The 20,198-nt window shown below is 39.0% G+C and overlaps 2 protein-coding genes across 4 annotated transcripts in view; one reads left to right on the forward strand and one right to left on the reverse strand.

Annotated features, from left to right (window-relative positions):
* Window positions 1–6,530, forward strand: part of SLC4A10 (solute carrier family 4 member 10) — a 66,814-nt gene extending 60,284 nt beyond the window's left edge. For both annotated transcript variants that reach the window (XM_083348520.1, XM_083348521.1), the window contains one exon: window positions 5,870–6,530. In XM_083348520.1, coding sequence (XP_083204646.1) covers window positions 5,870–5,936 — 67 coding nt within the window. In that variant the 3' untranslated portion in view covers window positions 5,937–6,530. The remainder of the gene's footprint in view (window positions 1–5,869) is intronic.
* Window positions 6,531–11,517: 4,987 nt separating this feature from the next.
* Window positions 11,518–20,198, reverse strand: part of DPP4 (dipeptidyl peptidase 4) — a 91,259-nt gene continuing 82,578 nt past the window's right edge. For both annotated transcript variants that reach the window (XM_083348523.1, XM_083348524.1), the window contains exons 24-26: window positions 17,428–17,500; window positions 16,502–16,575; window positions 11,518–13,895 (exon numbers count right to left, since the gene is read on the reverse strand). In XM_083348523.1, the coding sequence (XP_083204649.1) occupies window positions 13,797–13,895; window positions 16,502–16,575; window positions 17,428–17,500 (246 nt within the window). In that variant the 3' untranslated portion in view covers window positions 11,518–13,796. The remainder of the gene's footprint in view (window positions 13,896–16,501; window positions 16,576–17,427; window positions 17,501–20,198) is intronic.

The raw sequence follows: 20,198 nt of genomic DNA on the forward strand, positions 1-20,198 counted from the left end.
CTCCAGAAATTGTGGGTGCTCCAACACTGAAGAGATTGGACAGTAATTCATCTCAAATGGTATAGAGTTTTCTGCTTCAACAGGAGGTTGGACTAGGAGACCTCCAAGGTCCCTTCCAACTCTGTTATTCTGTAAGCTTCAGCAATAAGAGAAGAGCCTGTGCTGACAGGAAATGGTGAAGTTGGATTGTACACCAAGAATAACAGAAAAATAACAGAACAGCAAGTCTTTCCAAAGGAGTTCTTTCTGCAGTAGAGTGCTGTGAATAGCCCATCTTCTCTTGTTAGATTCTGGAAGGGCCTGGTTGTTAGACTGTATGTTGGATTACAAGACATTATCTAATTCCTAGATAAGGTGAAACTGGGCCTTGGATGTGCCACTAATATACTGACCAAAATCTGCCTAATTCTATATTACTGCCCTTACTGTTAGTAGGGAACAATATTTGTGGCACAAGTACAGCAAAGACTGGTAGCGATCCATACAGTCTCATCTTATGAAAACGCATTATGTGAAAGCTTCAGATGATCAAAATCATGATAGGCAGTAGAAGTCAATATTTAGGGGCTCTTCTAAATGCTAACCGTGCACGATGTAATGCCAAATGGTAAAGACCATTAATGAATGTAATGAAATAAAAAAGTGATATGAAGAAAAAAAATGAAAAATAGGAATAAAATGGAGCTGATTGAATAAAGGCGGTCTGATCTAGGAGAATGGAGTTGATGAATATAGGCACAAAAATGAAGCTGTAGTTTAATAAAGAATGAAAGGGATAAACTGTATATTAGTAAGCGTGGATTGGTATGATCTAGGTTATTATGAAGTTGTATAAATGTTTAGGATTGTGGTAGCTGCATATTACATGCCAGGGAATGATGGTAATGGACTGACCTGAGTTCTCATTTGGTGAAAATTATGCAATGGATGTTATGGAGGAGGAGAAGAGGTATTCTTTTTTAAAATATATTTTATTGATTTTTTTAACATAGTCATCTTAATATTTGGTAAACAGTGTGTTGTATGGGTTTATATCTAACCCTAACCCTAACAATTTCTATAATTCCATAATCCACAAAGTAGCTTTCTTTGATTTTCTCTTTTTCCAATAATATTCTCTTTTACCAACCTTGAATTAGTACATTTCTTAGTATTTTCATAGATAACAATTGAATATACATTTTTTCTAGTATTTAACAACCATGTCAATATAAAGCTTCTTTTCTAATTGATCATCTTAATTACTTCTTCATAGATCCTATTTTCAAAGTTCTTATTTAGATTTGTTTTCCCCACAATGTTCAAAACATTCTTACCAGTTAAGTTTTTCTCAGAGTTAATTACACTTAAGTATTTAAGTCTTTTTCCTCATACAATTTTACATTTCTCATATCTTAAAAAAAAAGAGAGAAGAAAAAAAGGAATTACTATACTACTTGAGAAACATGTCCCTCTTAAGCTAAGATACATTTATATCCAAAATTTTTCTATTCTTTTTAACCATATTCAAACAAATGTTTAATCTTTAAGTATTCCATCTAATAAATCCAATCATCTAATCTTTGAAATCTATTCAGAACATTTTTATCAATTGAGATTTTCTCAAGATCAATTACACTTGTGTATCTAAAACTTTTCCCTCATATAAACCATCCCTATATTTTTATATTTCTCATATCATAAAAAATACTATGTTACTTGAGGAGGCCATCTCTCTTAAACTAAAATACATTTATATCCAGAATTTTCCTATTTTCTAACCATATTCAAACAAGTGTTTAATTTTTAGATATTCCATCTGATAAATCCCATCATCTAATTTCTTAATTCTAACTTTAGCCTTTTTTGGGGGGGCAAACTTCTTTCCTAATCTGTATGCTCCACTGGACCAAAAAGTCTTCCCATAGTCTTGTAGATGTTGTTATAAGTGCAAGAGTCAAATCCAGTAAGATGTTTTTGTGGGAGGGTATTCGTATTCATTGAAAATCTTTTTCTTTCTTTCTCTCTTAATTTCTCTTATCATTTTTTGTCTCTCAAGTTCTCATAGTTCTCTTGACAGCTCTATAATCCATTTTGTCAAATCTTTTTTCTTGTCCTCAGACTTATTTTGCAATCTTAAAGTGTAGGTTATCTTTTCCATGTCTGATATGTCCTGCAAGTTTTTCTCCACCTGGGTTAAATCATAATTCCTTCCATTGTTGGGTTCCATCTTTAAATCTCTTTCCTCTGGTTTCCTCTGGTTGTCTGCTTTATCTGATCACTCTCTATTTTTATTTTCTGAGAGTTTTTTTTGTTGTAAGGTTAAATCGAAGTTGTGTTTATTTATATTTCCAAAGTTGTTTTTAATTTCCTTGTGGTTTGAAATCATAGTCGTTTGAATTAGTTGCAACATAGCATACATTTCCTCCTGAAAAGTATTTGTTTTTTCTTGATATATTCTTTCTGCAGATCTCTGATGTTCAATGATAGCCAAAAATCAAAGTTTTCCTTTCTCTGCAAACAGCTTTAGAGTCACAGTTCAATAAGTATTTATAATCCAGGAAGGTCATTTTTTTCCCCTAATGTTTATAGTTCTCGCCTTTTGGTAGCCCAAAATGTTTTCTTTTCTTTGTTACAGCTCTTCTTTGTTTAGTTAAGACATTGAAGGTCTGTTTAGTTAAGACATTGAAGGTCACAAAAACATCTTTTTCTGGGCTTTCTGCCAATTCCTGTATTAGAGCAACTACAGTTGCATATCTTCATCCACCCCAACATGTCAGCACCAGTTCAGTTTTCAGTTTTCAAAACAAGCAATTACTTTCTCCTGTTTTCATTAGTAATCTTTTGAAAAGAAAATCTTAACAAATTCCACCAATTTCAAACTTATCCAGATTTAAATCTTATTTTCATTTCATTTCAATATATTTCTGTCTCCCATAAATGTTTAATTTAATAATTCACCGCTTTCTTCTGTGGGAGGGTGGGGCAAGGGCCCCTCCTTCTCACTTTTGGAGGATTTTTGCTTCTTGGGTTTCCCCCCCAGGAAATCAATTATCAAGTAGAAGAGAGAGAATCGATATTCTTACCCAGTTCCAAACACGTTGTTTATGATCAAGCTTAAATTAGTGCTGTTTGGCTTCGGCTGCTTGTAGCTTGGGCTAGACTCTGGAGTGAAGCTAGTCTTTCTTCTGCTGGTTTCTGGAGGGCTTTTCCTGAATGACCGGATTGACCACCATCTCTCCATGGTCAGCGGGGTTCCCCTCCTTCTTTTTCACCTCTATGGGGCAACTTTAGGCCCATTTAGGGTCCCCTAACAAGAAAAAATTGGCCGTAGGGTGCAGAGCCCTGCAATCCCTTTGCTGATGCGCTACTGTGCAAAACCAGAAGCTGGGGATGGATGGTTGGAGCCAAGGGAAGGTAATGTAGAAAAAATTATTGCACCATTTGAATATGAATAGAATAAGAATGATGACTGTTTTGCAAGTATCTGCATAGAAAAATACATATAAACAGGAAAAAATGATTGTTTATAATGAAATTTTGAGATATTAGTGAAGCATAAAATGATGATGAAATATTTTAAATATGGGATATATTAGGTAGATCACTATCACAACAAAATGAATGGAATGTGGATGTAAGGAAAAGGATATCAAAGATACTTAGTACAAAGTGAACAGAATTATATTACAGAGTGTTACTGAAGTGTATGGAATGGATAGCATAAAAATAGTTGAAGGGGGAATGAAGTGAAAGTTGCTATGGATGAGAAAAAGTGAACATAAGGAAATGATTACCTCTAAAACTGATGAGTGAAATATATTAGACAATGTCTATTGAGAGAAAAACAGTAGCAAATAAAGCAAGTGATGATAAAGAGGGGAAAAAACAAAGGAAGTCCAACTTTGATGGAAATAGAAAACTTTTCAGAAACTGCAATGAAAAGGACATCCAGCAGAATGAATGGAATTAAAAATGATAAAAAGATTTGTAATTATACTGAAAGGAGACAATGCTGGAATAAATGTTTTAGAGATTTGTATGCAAATGATAATAATATGTGGAACAGTGCAATTGAAACAAATGCTAAAAGCATTAGAGTAAAAAAAAATAAGGAAAAAGTAGCCTTGTATGTTGTGAGAATGTTGACAACTGATAAAGTTGCAGCCGTGGATGATCTAACTGAAGAAATGTTAAGATATACCGGAAAAATACTGTAATCATTCTTCAAAACAAAAGGAAAGTTTGTAAAAGGCCAAGACAACAACTAATGTATCTGGGAAGGTGTTGGAAAAATTCTGATTAAGAAGGTATGAGAGGAGATGGTGACCAAAAATTCATCTTTATGGCTGGAAGAGCTGTGCAGAATAAATGCTTTTCCGCAGAGCATCAATAAATGCATGAACATGAGAAAATGATATTATACATTTCTTGATTTATAGAAGCAAATGTCATGGAATTGTGCGGCAGCTGTCCACATGAAGTTGGAGACACTAACACAAACTTGTAGTCTTTTATATATATAAATATATAAAACTTACAGCAATATTTGTCATCATCCAGAAAGAAAGAACATAAGATAGTCAGGAAGACAAGAATATCATGAAGTAAATTAAACAGTATGCAGAACACAGGGAAGAAAAAAGGAGGGAAAAAAGGGAAACTCCCCCTTTATACTTACATCAACCAATCGGAATGTAGATTGCCTCGTGCATGAGTCAGCACTCTCTAGCTAATCAGCTGTGTGTTCTGGCCTATTGCACACTTTACTGTTCCAGCTACTACATTCAATAACCTAACAGTAGGCTTGAATTATACAATTTATTGTGCAAATATAGAATAAATAAACTTTCAAGTAGAACTTCCTATTATGTTGCGTTGTAAATATTGCACATCTATTTTTTCTCATTCCCCCCCAACAGTATGTTTTCTTTCCTTGATGTTGCATTCAAGCAACATTACTAAAAGAAAGAATGCATTATTGCACATGTGCTTATTGATGGATTGACACTTTTGATCCAATCTTTCTGTCAATGGTCATGAGAATAAAAAAACACACCACCAACAATAATAATAAATATGGCAAATAAATTGGATGACGTTCTCTTGTTTCTGCAATTAAGATACCTTGTCAGTTGTTATTTGCAAGAGGCATTTTCATTGCTGTTTGCACCATGCAATGTACTGTATCTTTTTTTTGTCTTTGTGCATGCAGATTTGTATGTCAAGTTTTTTTAAAATATCTCTGTGGCCTCCTTCCTTATTTATCTGTGATGTTGACAGTTTTCTTTGTAATCGTAATCCACAAACAGCAGACCCATTTCTGTTCTTGTGTCCAAGACTGAACAGTGTAGCATGAGAGCACAGGCTGCGGCCGGCGTCAACTTCCCTCCGTCCAGTGCGCTCCCACAGAGTGGGCCTCCTCAGGGTGCCTCCGATCAGAGAATGTCGATTGGCGGCCCCCAGGGGGAGGGCGTTCTCTGTGGGCGCGCCAGACCTATGGAACCGCTTGCCGGTTGAGCTCCGGATGGCCCCCGACCTTCGCTCCTTCTGGCGCGGTCTAAAAACGTATCTATTTGAGCAATCTGACCTGGTCTGATGGGTTAGGGTTGGGGTTTTAATACGTCTTAATTATTGTTTTAACCTTGGGCATTTATTTAATCGTTTTTAACTTTTGTATCCTGTTTTTGTATTTATTGCCCTGTACACCGCCCTGAGTCCTTCAGGAGAAGGGCGTTATAAAAATATAATAAATAAATAAATATGGGGGCAGGAGGAGGAGGAGGGGGGGGCGACAGAGAGCTGCTTCATTTACTCAGTCCCCAAAGCGATGCATTGTAGAAACACAAGCGCACAACTTATTTCTTTCTCTCTCTTCTCCCCCAACTAGCACTGAAGGCCAACAAGAGAAGAAAGCTGACTCAGGGAAAGGTGTGGATCGTGAGACTTGTCTGTGACTTGCTCTTCAGTGTGTCTGTTTAAAAAAAAACAAGGCAAATGCAGGAGTGCTGCAATCACGAATGTTCCAGATTTGATTGCCCCCCCCCTTGTACATCTTGTGCATCATCTCACAGTAGCACTGGTAAAAAAATGTAAGTCGTGCAGTATGTGCTTCAGTTCATTGTCTGCTCTTCGGTTCTGGCTGAAGCGATGCAGAAAAATGGGGGTAGCCAATGAAACCTTGCTGGGGTTCCCCAATTGAAAACCCTTTGGAAATGTGAACCAGTGTTTCCATTCCAACTCCTCTCTGTAGAATTGGACCTATTTTCCTACTTTGCCTATGTGGCTTATTTTCATAGCTTTTCCATACTAGAAGAAAACAAAACAAAAAAACAACTGGAAATAGTCTTTATTCATCTGAGTAAAGGATTCAAATATTGAATCCATATTCCTACAATGGAAGAATTGTATAATTTGGGACCAATTGCTTCAGAAACCTAAAAATAACAAAGAAAAAAAATCATTTTTTGAGCTATTTTTCAATAAGGATTGCTTTGATCCTCCTCCAAACTCAGCGTTCTAATGAGTTACAACCCCCCCCAAGTTTAAAATCATGGCTTGTATGTGTGCGTGTACGATTGTATGTATGTGTGTGATTTACAGGATGAGACCTATATTTGTGCAATTTCCTTGATTTAATACTGGATATTTAATATTTAAATTTATATATAACTGGAAAAATAAAACAATATAATATATAAAGATATATAGAATATAGTTAACATTCTCTCATCTTGTTTGGGGAAAAAAAGCCACATCCATCGATGTGCAATATCCGTACAATATTTGTTGTGAATGCAAGCTGTTACTATTGTATCTTATACTGTACTGTACTAAATGTTGCAGTGGTAGGTCCAACAGCTGCATTGTGGAGATAAATAATACTTTTTTTTCTAACTTTCTGGATTATAATCCTTGACAGAAATGATCAGTAAAAATGACCCAGAATAATCAACAGGGCAATTGCTTCTCACTTTTCCTCAAGTGCATGCTTTCAGGCACAATCCATCTATAGTTAAAATTTTAAACCTATTAATTTCAGGTTAATGGTTGAAGCATGCACTTCTTTTTTTCTTTTTTCTTTTTTGATACCAGTGGGACCAAGGTGTGATTTGACTGTAATTTCATTTACTTCCTATTGTTAATTAAGTTCGAAGTCAGAATCCCACTGAAATAAAAGTGTTGACATTTAGGGACAAGGCTGTTACTGATCAGATCACCGTTCTGCACTAACGTATGTTTAGTCTTTCTTAATAGTTTCATGCATTTTGGAATCCACACTCTTTCTGTAGAAGCCATATAATGTTATTATTGTCTTGGATTTTATGAATAGCTAAATTACATATTTTCATCCCAGAAAACAACTTCAAAGAGGGTCCATCCCTCAAGCAGGTTGCTGCAAAGCCATGCTTTTATATGGCGTCCTAGTTTTAATAGGCTGCCTGAGCACAACTTCCTTAGGGCAATCTCACCATAACGATTCTCCCCATAGACAAACCCATTGGTTGCTCATGTTTGGCATCTGCATAAGCAACCTGTGGTTGCATATTCGTGAAGAAGGATTCAGTTCCATTGTGTGAAGGCAGTTGGAGGGGAAAAAATGCTCCAAGCACCTGTGAGAATGAGTGCATTGTGAGTAAAATAAAAGGGCAATATCAAACATTTTAAATTTATTTTTATATGTTTTTAGCTTTTGTGGTGGTGGGGGGACATTAACAAACAATTAACCGGATCTTACAAGCTCACCAGTGGTTTCAAGAATCAGGAAAATATACTGATACATTCAGGCTTTTTCAAGTTCCAAGTTGCCCCTAATATGGGAAGAATCCTCAGCCGAGTTTTGCTGCCAGGCATGATAACAGCCGCAAGCAGCAGGGCTTGCATAGCTAGAAGAGAATAAAGGGGCAGAATCAGTGATAAGAATCATCCCTGATTCTGATTTGCTAGTCAGGGACCTGGAAAGGTTGCAGTTGTCGAACTGACTTCTCCATTGAAATGTTTGAGTGGGTGCCATACACTGGAAGTTAAGTCTTTTGCAAGAAACAAATGGGAATCTTTAGATGAAGCATTTGTGCCTGTTTCTCTCCAAAGGATCATGAATTTCAAAGTAAATACAGTACATGTTGACAGGAACATAGGACCAAAGGATAGGGATTTTCCAGGACAGAAGAAAAAAAAGGCACGGTTCTTTTTACAATTTGGAAATGGCTTAACCTTTTAGCATACCTTTTAAACAGTTTGTGTGTGGAAGGCTTTGTTCACCCCACTAGATCCACTTATTGGATACTACCAGCAGCAAGTAGATTCTGGTCTTTCCTGTAGAACAGGGTTGAGGAACTACAGGCCCTTTATGACTTGTGGACTTCAACTCCCAGAATTCCTGAGCACAGCTGGTTCAGGAATTCTGGGAGTTGAAGTCCACAAGTCATAAAGGGACCATAGTTCCTTACCCCTGGTATAGAACATCTGCTACGATTGTAGTCAAATGCATCCACCAGCTTCAGATTTTGTCCACCTGTTCAAGTAGGGAGTATGTGATATTAATTCCATGTTGCGGATGGAGAACCAAGATTAAGGAGCCAAGGCCTTGCCATAGACATGTTCTCTCCTGTCATCAGCTAGAAGAGAATGTATGCTTGCCTTTTGAAAGAAAGTTGTAGCCTTAAGAGCCATTTGTGTTAGATTCACAGCAACCTGCTCAACTGCAGGAGCTTGGGAGTGACTGGTCTGAGAAATGGGCCTCATCCATCTGCACAGGCTACTTTTTCTTCAATGACAGTGGAGTAAGAATCTAGGCTACCCAATTCCATATGCCTTGTGCTTTGTACACAGTATCACACCAGCTGCTTTTGTGCCAAAAGTAGGCTAGATTAGATTTACATAATGAAAAGCATTGCTTCTGAAGCTATTTTTGATGCCCAATATTTTTTCAGTGTTGTCTAAATTCTTCAACTTCATGTATGCAAATGATAAATTCAAAGGAAAAAAAAACTGCACTGAATAAAATGTATGGATAAATTTAGATAAAAATATGACTCTAAAATGCTTTGTCATTGTGTACTGGATGATCCCTTGTAACATTCCAAGTGAGTCTTTTAATAGCCATGCAATGCAGAGTAGTCCATGAAGAGAAACTGACTGCTGGTTGTTGTTGTTTTTTTTAAAAAAATGCTGATATGCAGAACAATCAACTCAGCTTTCTGGACACTTAAAAATTCATGGACTGAATTATATTCTGCAGTATTTCTGTTCAGTATTTTGGAGGGCTCTTTTTTAAAACAGCCTGTTTTTGTGCGAGTATCAATCCCAACATTTTCAAATCACAGTAAGAGAATAAAATGCAACTGGCAGTAGTATATTTACTTTTAATTTCCCATTTCCTGGTCAAACTGCTTAATTTCTTGGATGTAATTTATTAAAAAGTTTTAAGTGTACGTGTGAATGGAGTATTGTTTTTTCATGAATCAAGAAATGTTATCCAGAAATAAATATTTATCCTAACTGTTCTTCCTGTTTATATTGAACATGCCTATATTTATTGCTTACGATGCAGGCAAAATACATTGTCGTTAACCTTTTCCACAAATACAAATAAGATTTTATACAAGGATTTAGTCCAACATGCACAGCTAATCAGCACTCTCCTATGACCACTGCAGCAGTGATTTGTTGCTAGCAAGTCCTGGTCTCAGGCCTCTCTTATAGCAAACATGCAAATTTTAGATCCTGCAGTTCTCTGGATCAGGATCCAAATTTAAAAATTCATTATTAACCCTGCCATAACCCTAAGAGATTTGTTGTACTATTTCATGTCTAAATCAATACGCGACGCTTTAACAGCATCTATCAGACTTTAGCTAATCTCAAAAAGCTAATCAAGGTTAGACTGGAGTCATTGGATTGGAGGGTACCAAGAAGTTAAAAAAAATTTTTGAGGAGACAATGGCAAACCACTTACATCTTGTTGCCAACAAAGCTATGTGGATATATCCAGTGGTGGGATCCAAATAAGTCAACAACCGGTTCTCTGTGTGGATGCCGCTTCCGAAGTCCATTCTGAGCCTGGGCAACAAAAAATTAGCCACCGGTTCTGCCAAAATGGTGCGAACCGGCTGAATCCCACCACTGGATATATCTATGAAGCCACCAGAATTTGAGTTCCAGCTGGAGAGTTTGTTTGCTACGGAGTAGCATTAATCATTACTAGATTGATGAATTCTATACATTTGAACTGATATGATATTACACCATAGTATATTTTTTTTATTTTCTTTTGCAACCCACTCCAGGATCTATTTTTTTTCAATGTAATATCTGTGTATATTATTATCTAAATTAGGGATGAGCAACCCTTAACAGGAAGGGATAAGGAAAGAGTAAAGCTTGGGTTAGACCTCTCCATTATCCCAAGTATGTACTTATCACTCTGAGACGGTTACAGAACTGTTGTATTAGCACTTCTATAAATGTTTGAATGTGTCTTGCCTTCCTCCCACCTCCCAAGAGGAAGTTGAATCAACCAATCAGCATGCAGGACTTGCATCTCCACACAATGCTTAGTTGAGATTGGGAAGTATGACCATGGTTACCTGTCTGCAACCATCTGCAACCTACGCTTATCCATCAACCCTCTTCTCAGCCTAGGTATGTGTTGATGCTACATGCAGTTGCAGACAAGTCTAAATCAAGCGTTAGGAGGAATGGGGGTGTTAAATGTCTTTGAGTTCCTATTTGATCCCCACACAAAATGGCAAGAAACTAGGCTGCCAGGGTTCAGCAGTCATGATCACAGCAGTCTTTAAGGGACATATGTGGCTCTCGGGATGCAGATTGTCCCTCCTGTTCCACACAATTTACAATTATGTAGAACTCTAGACCCACATATGCAGACACTTGAAAAAAGCCAATGTGAACCCATTAGAACTAATTCTTTACATATGTATTAGATGGGTGTTAATCTTGGTAGAACTAAATCCAGTCTTCTTTTTTTCACTGCAAGTTTACAATTCACTGCAAGTCTACAATTTATGTAAGAGCAAATTACATATGTATTTGATGGACTTCATGAATGATTGCCTGTTTTTACTTTAAAATTCAGGCATCTGTGGATTTTAAACAGAGCTAGCAGGAGGTATTCAAAAAGTAACATTATAGGACTGCTTCCTGGTGCAGAGACATGCGGATTATGACACTTTATATCTGCTTTATTTAACAAGCTTCCTGCACAACTTTCACTTTGAAGAAATCAGAATACATTTTCTTTCCCTGCTGAATCTAAAATCTTTATGACATGTATCATAAAATGATTTTTGTTCTCCACACAGCTCTCCTCTCCCTTCCCTTGTCTACTTTGAATTCACACCTAATGTCACTGACAACTCACCATGCCAGAAAAAGTAAGATTTGACACTGACTTACTGAATATAACATACTCAACAAATTTTGTTACATGATACTAATATGAACTGTTGCAATTATGAAAAGCTGCTAATATTCACTAAATTAAATTTTTCCACTCATTAAAGAGACTCAAAGTACAATCCTATTAATTCCGCTTTTCCCAACCTGGATGCCCTCCAAATGATCTTCAACTCTCAAAAAGAGAGGGAAGCATAATTAATAAAAATTATAATTAAAAGCAAATTAAAGTAACATAAAAATCATGATCAATTAAACTGAAACACTATGACGATGCATATTATGAAAATGTAAAAAGTGTGGGCCAGAGAAGTTCCCAAAGTTTAGGACCAACAATGGATTGTACTCTAAATTGTTGCAACATCTGTAGCTGAGGCTAACAATTAAAGACTTCATCACATGTTTTAGTCCTTGGTAGTAGAAAATTGTTTTATTGCATTACAGTTAAAATAACGTTTGCAAGGCGGTCTATTTTAACCATCCTTTTCAACCATATTGAACTTTTTAGAAGATTGTGCTAACAAATTACATTCATCCAATATGAATCTCATGCATAGAACAGTTCTGAAACCATGTTTTGCATCCCATTCTCACAAATTATATTACTCACCATAACCAGATTATTGCTGTCTTCATGATTCCTATGTATGATGGGTACATATAATTATATCATACAGAGAACCAAGCCTGTACCACAGGTCTTAAATTTGCTATTAATTCAAATGAGATAGGATTAATACAGAGACTAAATATCTAATGGCTCAGAAAGTAGGTAGTCTGGTTCCAATTCATGTGCTAATTTTCACCCTGTAGCATTTAACCTTACTCTCCATTTCCAATTCTGTGGAAACCCCGGGTCCCTCCCTAGCAATTGTTTAGAAAAGTGCATTTGGCAGATTAGATATTCACTCTCACCCAATCTGGAACCCACTGCAGGCAGTATCACCAGAAATGCTGCCTATGTTTGGGCTATTCATACAGGAAAAGCAATTTCCACTGTACTGGATACATGCTGAAGATAGGAAATGAGTTCATCTGGTATAGCAAGCATATAGAAAGCAGAAGGGAGAAAATTGGCTGCTTGCTGGTGCCAACAGGCTTAATAAAATCCCTGAGGCACCCAGATGTAGCCACTCACTCCTCCACTTTGCTTAACGCTAGATGCACAAACCAAACACCTTTTGCTTTTTTCCAAGTATCCTGCCATTCTCAAGGTTGAAACCTGGCATCATTCACTTGGACAGATTCATGAAAGCCCTTGGTGAGCTGGCCCTGGTACCCTGCCTCCCAAATGCCCAACGGGAACAATTCAAGTGGCTGGTATTTTCATTGTTAGGTGATTATCAATTGCCGCAGTTCTGGAAGTAGTCTGACTTGCTGGTTCTAGAGCAGGAGTCCCCAACCCCCGGTCTGTGGACCAGTACCAGGCCGCGGCATGCCAGCAGCCAGTCCGCACAAACAAGGAAAGCCTCACCCGCGAGATGCAGGCAGCACACAACACCACGCCCCCTCCGGTCTGCGGAAAAACCTCTCTCCACAGAACCGGTCCCTGGTGCCCCAAAGGTTGGGGACCTCTGTTCTAGAGTGTCTCCTGGAATTTTCTCCCAAATATTCCAGATAGGGAAAAAAAACATTTTAATGTTCCTGTCCCTCCTCTCCTTTTCCATCTATCTGGAGGCATATTCCAATAAAACTGCCATCTTGACTTTAAAGAAGTTAGGAGCTTCTAGGGTTAGGGTCTTTCCTCTCCGTTTAAGCAAGAAGTTTGATTGCAAAGCTCTCCCATCACAGATTGATTTCCCTGTATCAGCTACTGTTTATTTTGGTAGAAATCCACCTATTTATAGAGAGCTGCCACGTAGGTTCAGGTAAAGAAAAACTAAAAACTAAAACTACAAACTGATACTTATTGAAATGCTAAATTTTCACCTAAAATTCAAGTATTTTTTCCTAGCTTGTAAGGAGCAGCTGATGAACCTGGATTAAGCCTTCTTTCAAAAGAACAAGTTCCATATATTTATGTATGTGTGTGTGTGTGTGTGTGTGTGTGTGTGTGTATATATATTTCAAGATTTCTGCACTCAGGGCAATGGTTGCTTACTGCAAGGAAACTTGCATTGTTAAAAACACTTATTATGCAAAATAGTCCTTAAGAAGAAAAAAAAAGACTAGAGCAGCTCTTACAGGAACGATAGGGATCTGCAGTTCTTTGGTTTGTGCTCAGTGGATCCCTGCAGGTAATTGCAGAAAGAAAAATATATATATGTTTTCTTCATTCAAGTGTCCAAACAAATTAAACTGACTGTGTCATCCAATGAAATATGGGACAATTTACTAGAAAAGTGCTCGTTAAGACTTCAGAAGTTGAACAGCTTCACACAGATAAGGCATTCCCAATATTATGGCAATTTAAAACACTGTTTCAAAAAATGACTCATGTGATGGTAAATATGGCTGTGGGCATGTCCTCCAATTCCATGATCTTTATCTGTATACCACTGAAAAAAGAAGAAAAAAAATCAATGATCAATGGCCCATCACAAAACTGGAACACTACACGAATTCAGAACTCCCTGTGCTTTGTATTAGAGCAAATAACACCACTGATTACTTGAAATGATAAAACGTACATCCAGCATGCTGGATCAACAGAAACAGTACTTTTATACCACTGAAACCAGAATGTAATGAAAACATTTGAAGAAAGTTGATTTTGTTGGTTTGTTTGAGGGCTAAAAAACGGTCAATCCCAGCTTTAATTTGCAGTGAAAATTAACAGGATTCCCTTCAGTTATGGATTGTTTCACATTTTGTAAATTTCACGTAGGAAAAGTGCCACTGAAGTCAGGTGGTTATCACAGGATAATCATGATGATGACTCTTGGATCAACAACTAAGGTTTATGCAAGAGAAGAGAAGACGCCGTAATACTTGAGGGTGGAGCAGGAAAAGACGGAAGGGAAAGACTGGAAAGGGAAGGAGTTTAGAGGGGCTTTGCTTCCAGATAACTACCTATTGTAAGACTGTTGCCTGAGAACTTGACTGGAAGCTTCTCAGTGCGGGAAGTCCATTCTTGCCTTATATAAGTTATGAACAGAGCTCCTTCACTTTTCTCTTGGCCTTGGCCATACGAATCCTCCAATTGTAATTCCTGCCCTAAGCTTAGCATCCAGGGCTAAAGTAAGCTCCAACTAATCACCCCTATTTAGAGCTGGGGAACTGAGCCTAACCTTAGAAGTTTTGCTATTGGGATGAGGGGAGCTCGAAGCGGGCAAGGCTGCCCTCTTCAACAGGTCCATGCACTCCTTATGCACAGAGGCAGGGCTGTACAAAAAGGCTCCTTTGAGGCAAGAACAGGCTTGCTAAGATCTGCTCAATGGCAGCCAATTACTGAAGATTCCCTGTGTTTCTTGGCTACAGGTTTTTTGCAGCCCAGATCTGGCCAACCTAGATTAGATCAGAAAGAATTTGGGGAGATGATACACATTCTTTGTAGAAAAGCTGAGAGTTGGTATGCTGTGGATGCTGGACTTAGTATTGGTGTTTAATTCCCAGTTAGGGCCGGGAGAGGAAACGAGAGCGCTCCTGTGGCAATAATCTATGTAATACTGCTATGATGTAGATAGTATCAACACAACTATGCCAGAATCTAATTGAAGGCCTGGCCAAATATATCTCTAATTGAAGGCCTGGCCAAATATATATCATCAAGGAGGGAGGGGTTCGATTTCAGAGGAGCAGGCAACTCATTTCAGATATTTTGGGTGAGAGAAAGAGGGTGAAGACATCCCCCCTCCTCTAATAGTTCTTTGAGCATAGGCTTGCACATATAGCAGACTGCTTTAGTTTGGCAAGATTCCGCCTATAGGCATGGATCAATAAAGAAATCTGCTTAGCAGAATCACTATGTATCCTTCTTTGACGCCTGACATCTGCAACTTTCAATGATAGGTAAGAACATTTGGGAGAAGATGGGGTTTGCGTAACCATAGCAACAGTTTAGTTGCTCTCATCAGCAAGCCCTTTGTGTGCTGGCAGACCATGCAGCACCCACAAGCACCAGTGTGCCCTACATTCCACAATGCTCAACAAACTCTCTCTTCTGCCTGGTTTCTCTTGAAAGATCATTTTAAAGAAAAATAAATTAAGTAGCTATAGTTTCTAGGGCTGTAGTTATTTAGAAGAATACCTTCCCCTCACCCAATTTCTACCGGGATAGTTACAAGCATCCTGAGGGACTTACTTTCTGGTAAATGGATATTTTATGCATTGGCCATGCTCTCTATTGAACCCATTCTGGGGATGGGCAAGTTTCTATTTAGTGAATGTATCCATTGTATATTTCCAAGTTCCCCACCTTTACCTTAGTACCTCTCAGTAGCAAGAAAATAAATCGGTGCTGCTTAAACAAGAGGGGGAAAAACCTTTGTAATCTACTCAGTGGATCGTATCTTCTCCCTTCCTAAATGCACCTAATTGGAGCTTTTCAGCAAATGAAGCCAACTTCTTCACTTTAAAGGAAGGAATGCACACGCCTTCTATTTTCTACAATCTCATATCTGCAACATTACTTTCGGCAATGTGTACATCCCCTTTTTACAAACCTCCTCTTATACAGATTGTCCTTGACTTATGACCAGTTGCTTAGCGACCAAAGTCAGACGGACACCCCCCCGCACACACGCACACACACTTATTACCTGGTTTCAAAGTTGCAATGGTCAACTGCGGTCACATGACTGCATTTTGAATGCTTGACAACTGGGTCCACGTTTATGGTTATTTGCAGCATCCTGCGATTATGTGACTGCAATTTACGATGTTTTTGCCCAAAAGTGGCATTTATTTCTGGTTTTCAGAAAAGAAATGCCTCATAACAAACAGTGGGTTCACTTAACGACCGCAAGGTTGGCTTAATGACTATGTCAATCACTTAACGTCCATTGCAGAAAAGGTAATAAAATCAGGGTTGTCACGGGATCTCTTGCTTTATGACTGTCATGACTTAGAATGGGCAGGCTCCATTAAAGTTGTAAACTGAGGACTACCTACATTTACCTCTTCACTGAGAATGTAAAACACATGTATGTATTTCTTCACATACCATTGCTTGGAAATCCACCTGTGCATCAACCAGAGCTTTTGAAATCTGGGCTGCTTGCTGAAAATGAACATTATCTAGGAAACAAGAACAGACAAACTGTCACAATAAAAACAGACTATCGCTTAAATGGAAAGAAAGGAGAACTCATCCCGGAGCTTTGCTAGAGATTTCCAAGATGTGAGCAAAGCAGTCCTCAAGGTGGTTGCCTTTTGAGGGGGGTGGGTTGTTCTGTCACTACTATGTTTCCCTGAAAATAAGACCCACCCTGAAAATAAGCCCTAGCCTGATTTTTTTGGGGTGGGCCTAATATAAGCCATACCACAAAAAATAAGCCTGGGGGATGGGGCATGGCCAGCACAAAGAGATGGTGAACATGTGTGGGCCGCAGCATGTCTGGCAGCAGCCCTAGCCTTCCGGCCCCTTCATGCAGCACAGGAAAGTCCAAGCACGGAGTCAGAGGGGGAGGGGATTAAGGCGATCTGGATGTGCTGCACATCCACCTGGCTCACAGGAGGCTTGTGGAGGCTTGTGCGATAGCACTGGCAGCAAGCGGAGGCGGAGGCATGGGGGGGGGGAAAGCAGGTGATCCCAGCACGGCTACGGGCAAGCCAAGAGCGACTCGCTCCGTTTCAAAGCGTCTCATTTGCAAGCAGACGAAGCTTCCAGTCTCCTGTCATATCTCTGTCCAGGTGAGAAGTGCATCTGCCCTGGGAAGCCCTATAAGCCATTGTGGCCACAGGCAAGCAGATGGTGGGAAGGAGCAGGCGGGCGGCTGCAAAATAAACACATGCCCCCCCCGAAAATAAGACCTAACAGGTAGGTGTTTCAGTCCGAAAATAAAATAAAATAAGACCTGGTCTTATTTTGGGGGAAACACAGTAGTAGACCCATTCTCTGTATGACCAATGAGGTCCAACTCTGCTTACCATCTGCTGTTCCATGGATCAGTAGATAGTCGACTGTTCGGAAGTTTTCTGCTCTAGCCATAACTGTAGAGTTCTAAAACGCAAACATAAATAAACCACACAACCCTCTGTGTGAGTAACTCAAAAACACATGAATACAACAGATTGCTATTTTAATTAAAAAGGAAAATACAGGTTATGTCTATATGACCATGGTATTCATATAACATTCCTAAATGCGAAAACCCTTCTGTGCCTATCATGAAGATGCCCTTAAGTTGACTTCAGGAGACACAGATGCAGCTGTTCCCTCTAAAGTGCTGCTGAAAGCTTCAACTATCATCACAAATATGTCCAAAGACAGAACTCTGATGACGGAAAAATGTCACTTCTGGATCTTATTTTACTTTCTGAGAACAGAAATGGAATGGTTCACTTAGAGAAGTTTATAGAAATAAGCTTTTTAACTTGCAAAGCTGATGTTCTAATTACTACACCCGGATTTTAAATGGAGAAACATAACTTCTTCATTTATCTAAAATGACTGGACAAGTACCCAACACTTTTGGATAACTAAAAAAACTGTATAAAAGCTACTGCTGTTCATGCTCTGAAGACAAATTGCAAAATATGAATCTAAATAAGTGGAAGTAACACATTGCATGAACCAAAACATAGCTTCGGGAAATTACTTCCCCACTGATGCTCATTACAGCTTTGGTAAAAAGAGCTCTGTTATGTTTGCTACTGATCAGCTAGGGTTTTAGTACCTATTCAAGCTATCTGTATAAAAATGTTCCATAAATTTAAAAATTTATCTCACACATATATACCGTGCCCACAGATCGGAGGCAGCCATTGTGTTCAACCCTGCAAAGCTGTGTATGCATGTGTTTGTGAAAGCTCACAGCCCACTTGCCAACTTTGTGTTGACAGCACAGGCTTCTAGCTTAGGGGAATAAACAGAAATAACTCTATGCCTGTTGTTCCCCTTTCGTGATTAGTGCCCTCAAGGTAATCGTACTTGCCACTTTTCAGCGGGAAGATAACTCGGCTTCCGACATGCAGCGAGTAGATGTGTAAAACTATAGTATGACACTGCACAAAGTTGAACACTGCATTTCCCTGTGTTTCTCTGGTGCTCCTCTTTGGGACTTGCAGTGCTCAGCATGGATGCTCTGTACAGAATCCAGTGACAATCAAGAAAGAGATAATCTATGCTATATTTTAATAGCTCTTCGTTCTCCTGGGAAACTGACCTGATTTTTTTCATCCTTCAATTGTTCAATTTGTTGACTGTGACCCATCGGGGCTGGGGTGGGGTTAGGGAATGTAAGATCAGTTTTGAAATATTGCCAAAAAAATAAGAACAGCCAAAAATGGAATCACCATTCTCAACTGCTCTTTATTAAGCCACGTTTGCCTAATTCTTATTGAATGAATCTTTACGAGGAAGAAACGGACTCAGGAAATAGGCTTCAGGGAATTTTTACAGGCAAGGCAATCTGTGTCTGCCTGCACTCTTTTCATGAATCCAGCTGCAAAAAATGCCCTCTGCCCCTCTTTAACACCAAAGCCACAGCAAGGGAGTGCTCGCTTTGTGAAAAGATCAAACAGCAGTCAACATTTTACCAGCACTCAATAAACAAGTTAATATTTGGCTGAAATCTGAAGGTCTCTCTCCCTTTGGCATATTTCTTGGATAACAGAATAAATGTCATACCAGTACAAGATGGCATATTTACAAAATTGTACCCTGTTTTGCATAACCTAATGATGCAGCAGTTCTTGAGGAATGAACATTTCAAATCTGCTAGTAGAAGATTGCCAAATCTATGACTGCTTCGAATACTTGCCAACAGCATATCAAATTCAGAGAGATCTGCAAAACAACCTCTTTCACAAGTTTAACAGTCCCCCCACCACCACTTCCCCTCCAGTGCATGGTCTTCTGGCAGCACATGACAGCTACTATCTGCATCACCCTTCATTCCCACCCACCCCCAAGTCATCAATTCAGCCCTCACCCCCCCCCCACCCCCTTGTACATGTCAGTCTGATTTCCTTCAGGCCTTCTCCTGATCTTCCTTTTGGGAACATTTACAATTTTAGGGCTCATCTCCCTGGCTTAAAATCTCTTCCAGTTTGCAATCCAGAGACGCTGGTGGAGTGACCTGTCCACAATGCACGTGGCATTATTCTTACTGAATTTACTGCCACCTGGCCCTCCACCTTCTTCTATTTTACAACACTTGTTCTGGTGCTGAAGACCACCGTACAACTTGGGAAGCCAGCCATTGCTGCAAAATTGAATGGCACAAAGGCTCTGACCCGGGGCTGCTCCACACTCCTTCAGCACCTCATGGCTGCCACATCAAGTGAGTATATTTAAAGGCAAAGCCTCAGTCTGATGTGATGGACAGACTGATTTTAGCACCATCTCACAATCTCTGGTGAGATGGTGAATGAATCCCTTTGAATGTTCACATGTTCAGCTGTTGAGGGGAGGAATCTCCCTGAACTGCAATATGTGCTTGGGTGAATTAGACACCCAGTGTGTTGCATCACCAAAGATTTAATAGTTGCTGGTGACTTGTGATGTCGATACCCCAAATGGTATGAGTGGCCTTTGAATAGAAATCACTTGCCATGTGAAGACAGACATTGTATGTTCTGATGTAAACTGGGTTTCACAAAAGCAGCAATCTTAAATGGTGGATCAGTACTACATGTCACTATGAAATGCATGGGCTCCAGGACAGCCTGCTGCAGCCTTAATATTCACAGAGATA

The sequence above is a fragment of the Vipera ursinii genome (assembly GCF_947247035.1).
Source record: "Vipera ursinii genome assembly, chromosome: 1".
NCBI classification, from domain to species: Eukaryota; Metazoa; Chordata; class Lepidosauria; order Squamata; family Viperidae; genus Vipera; species Vipera ursinii.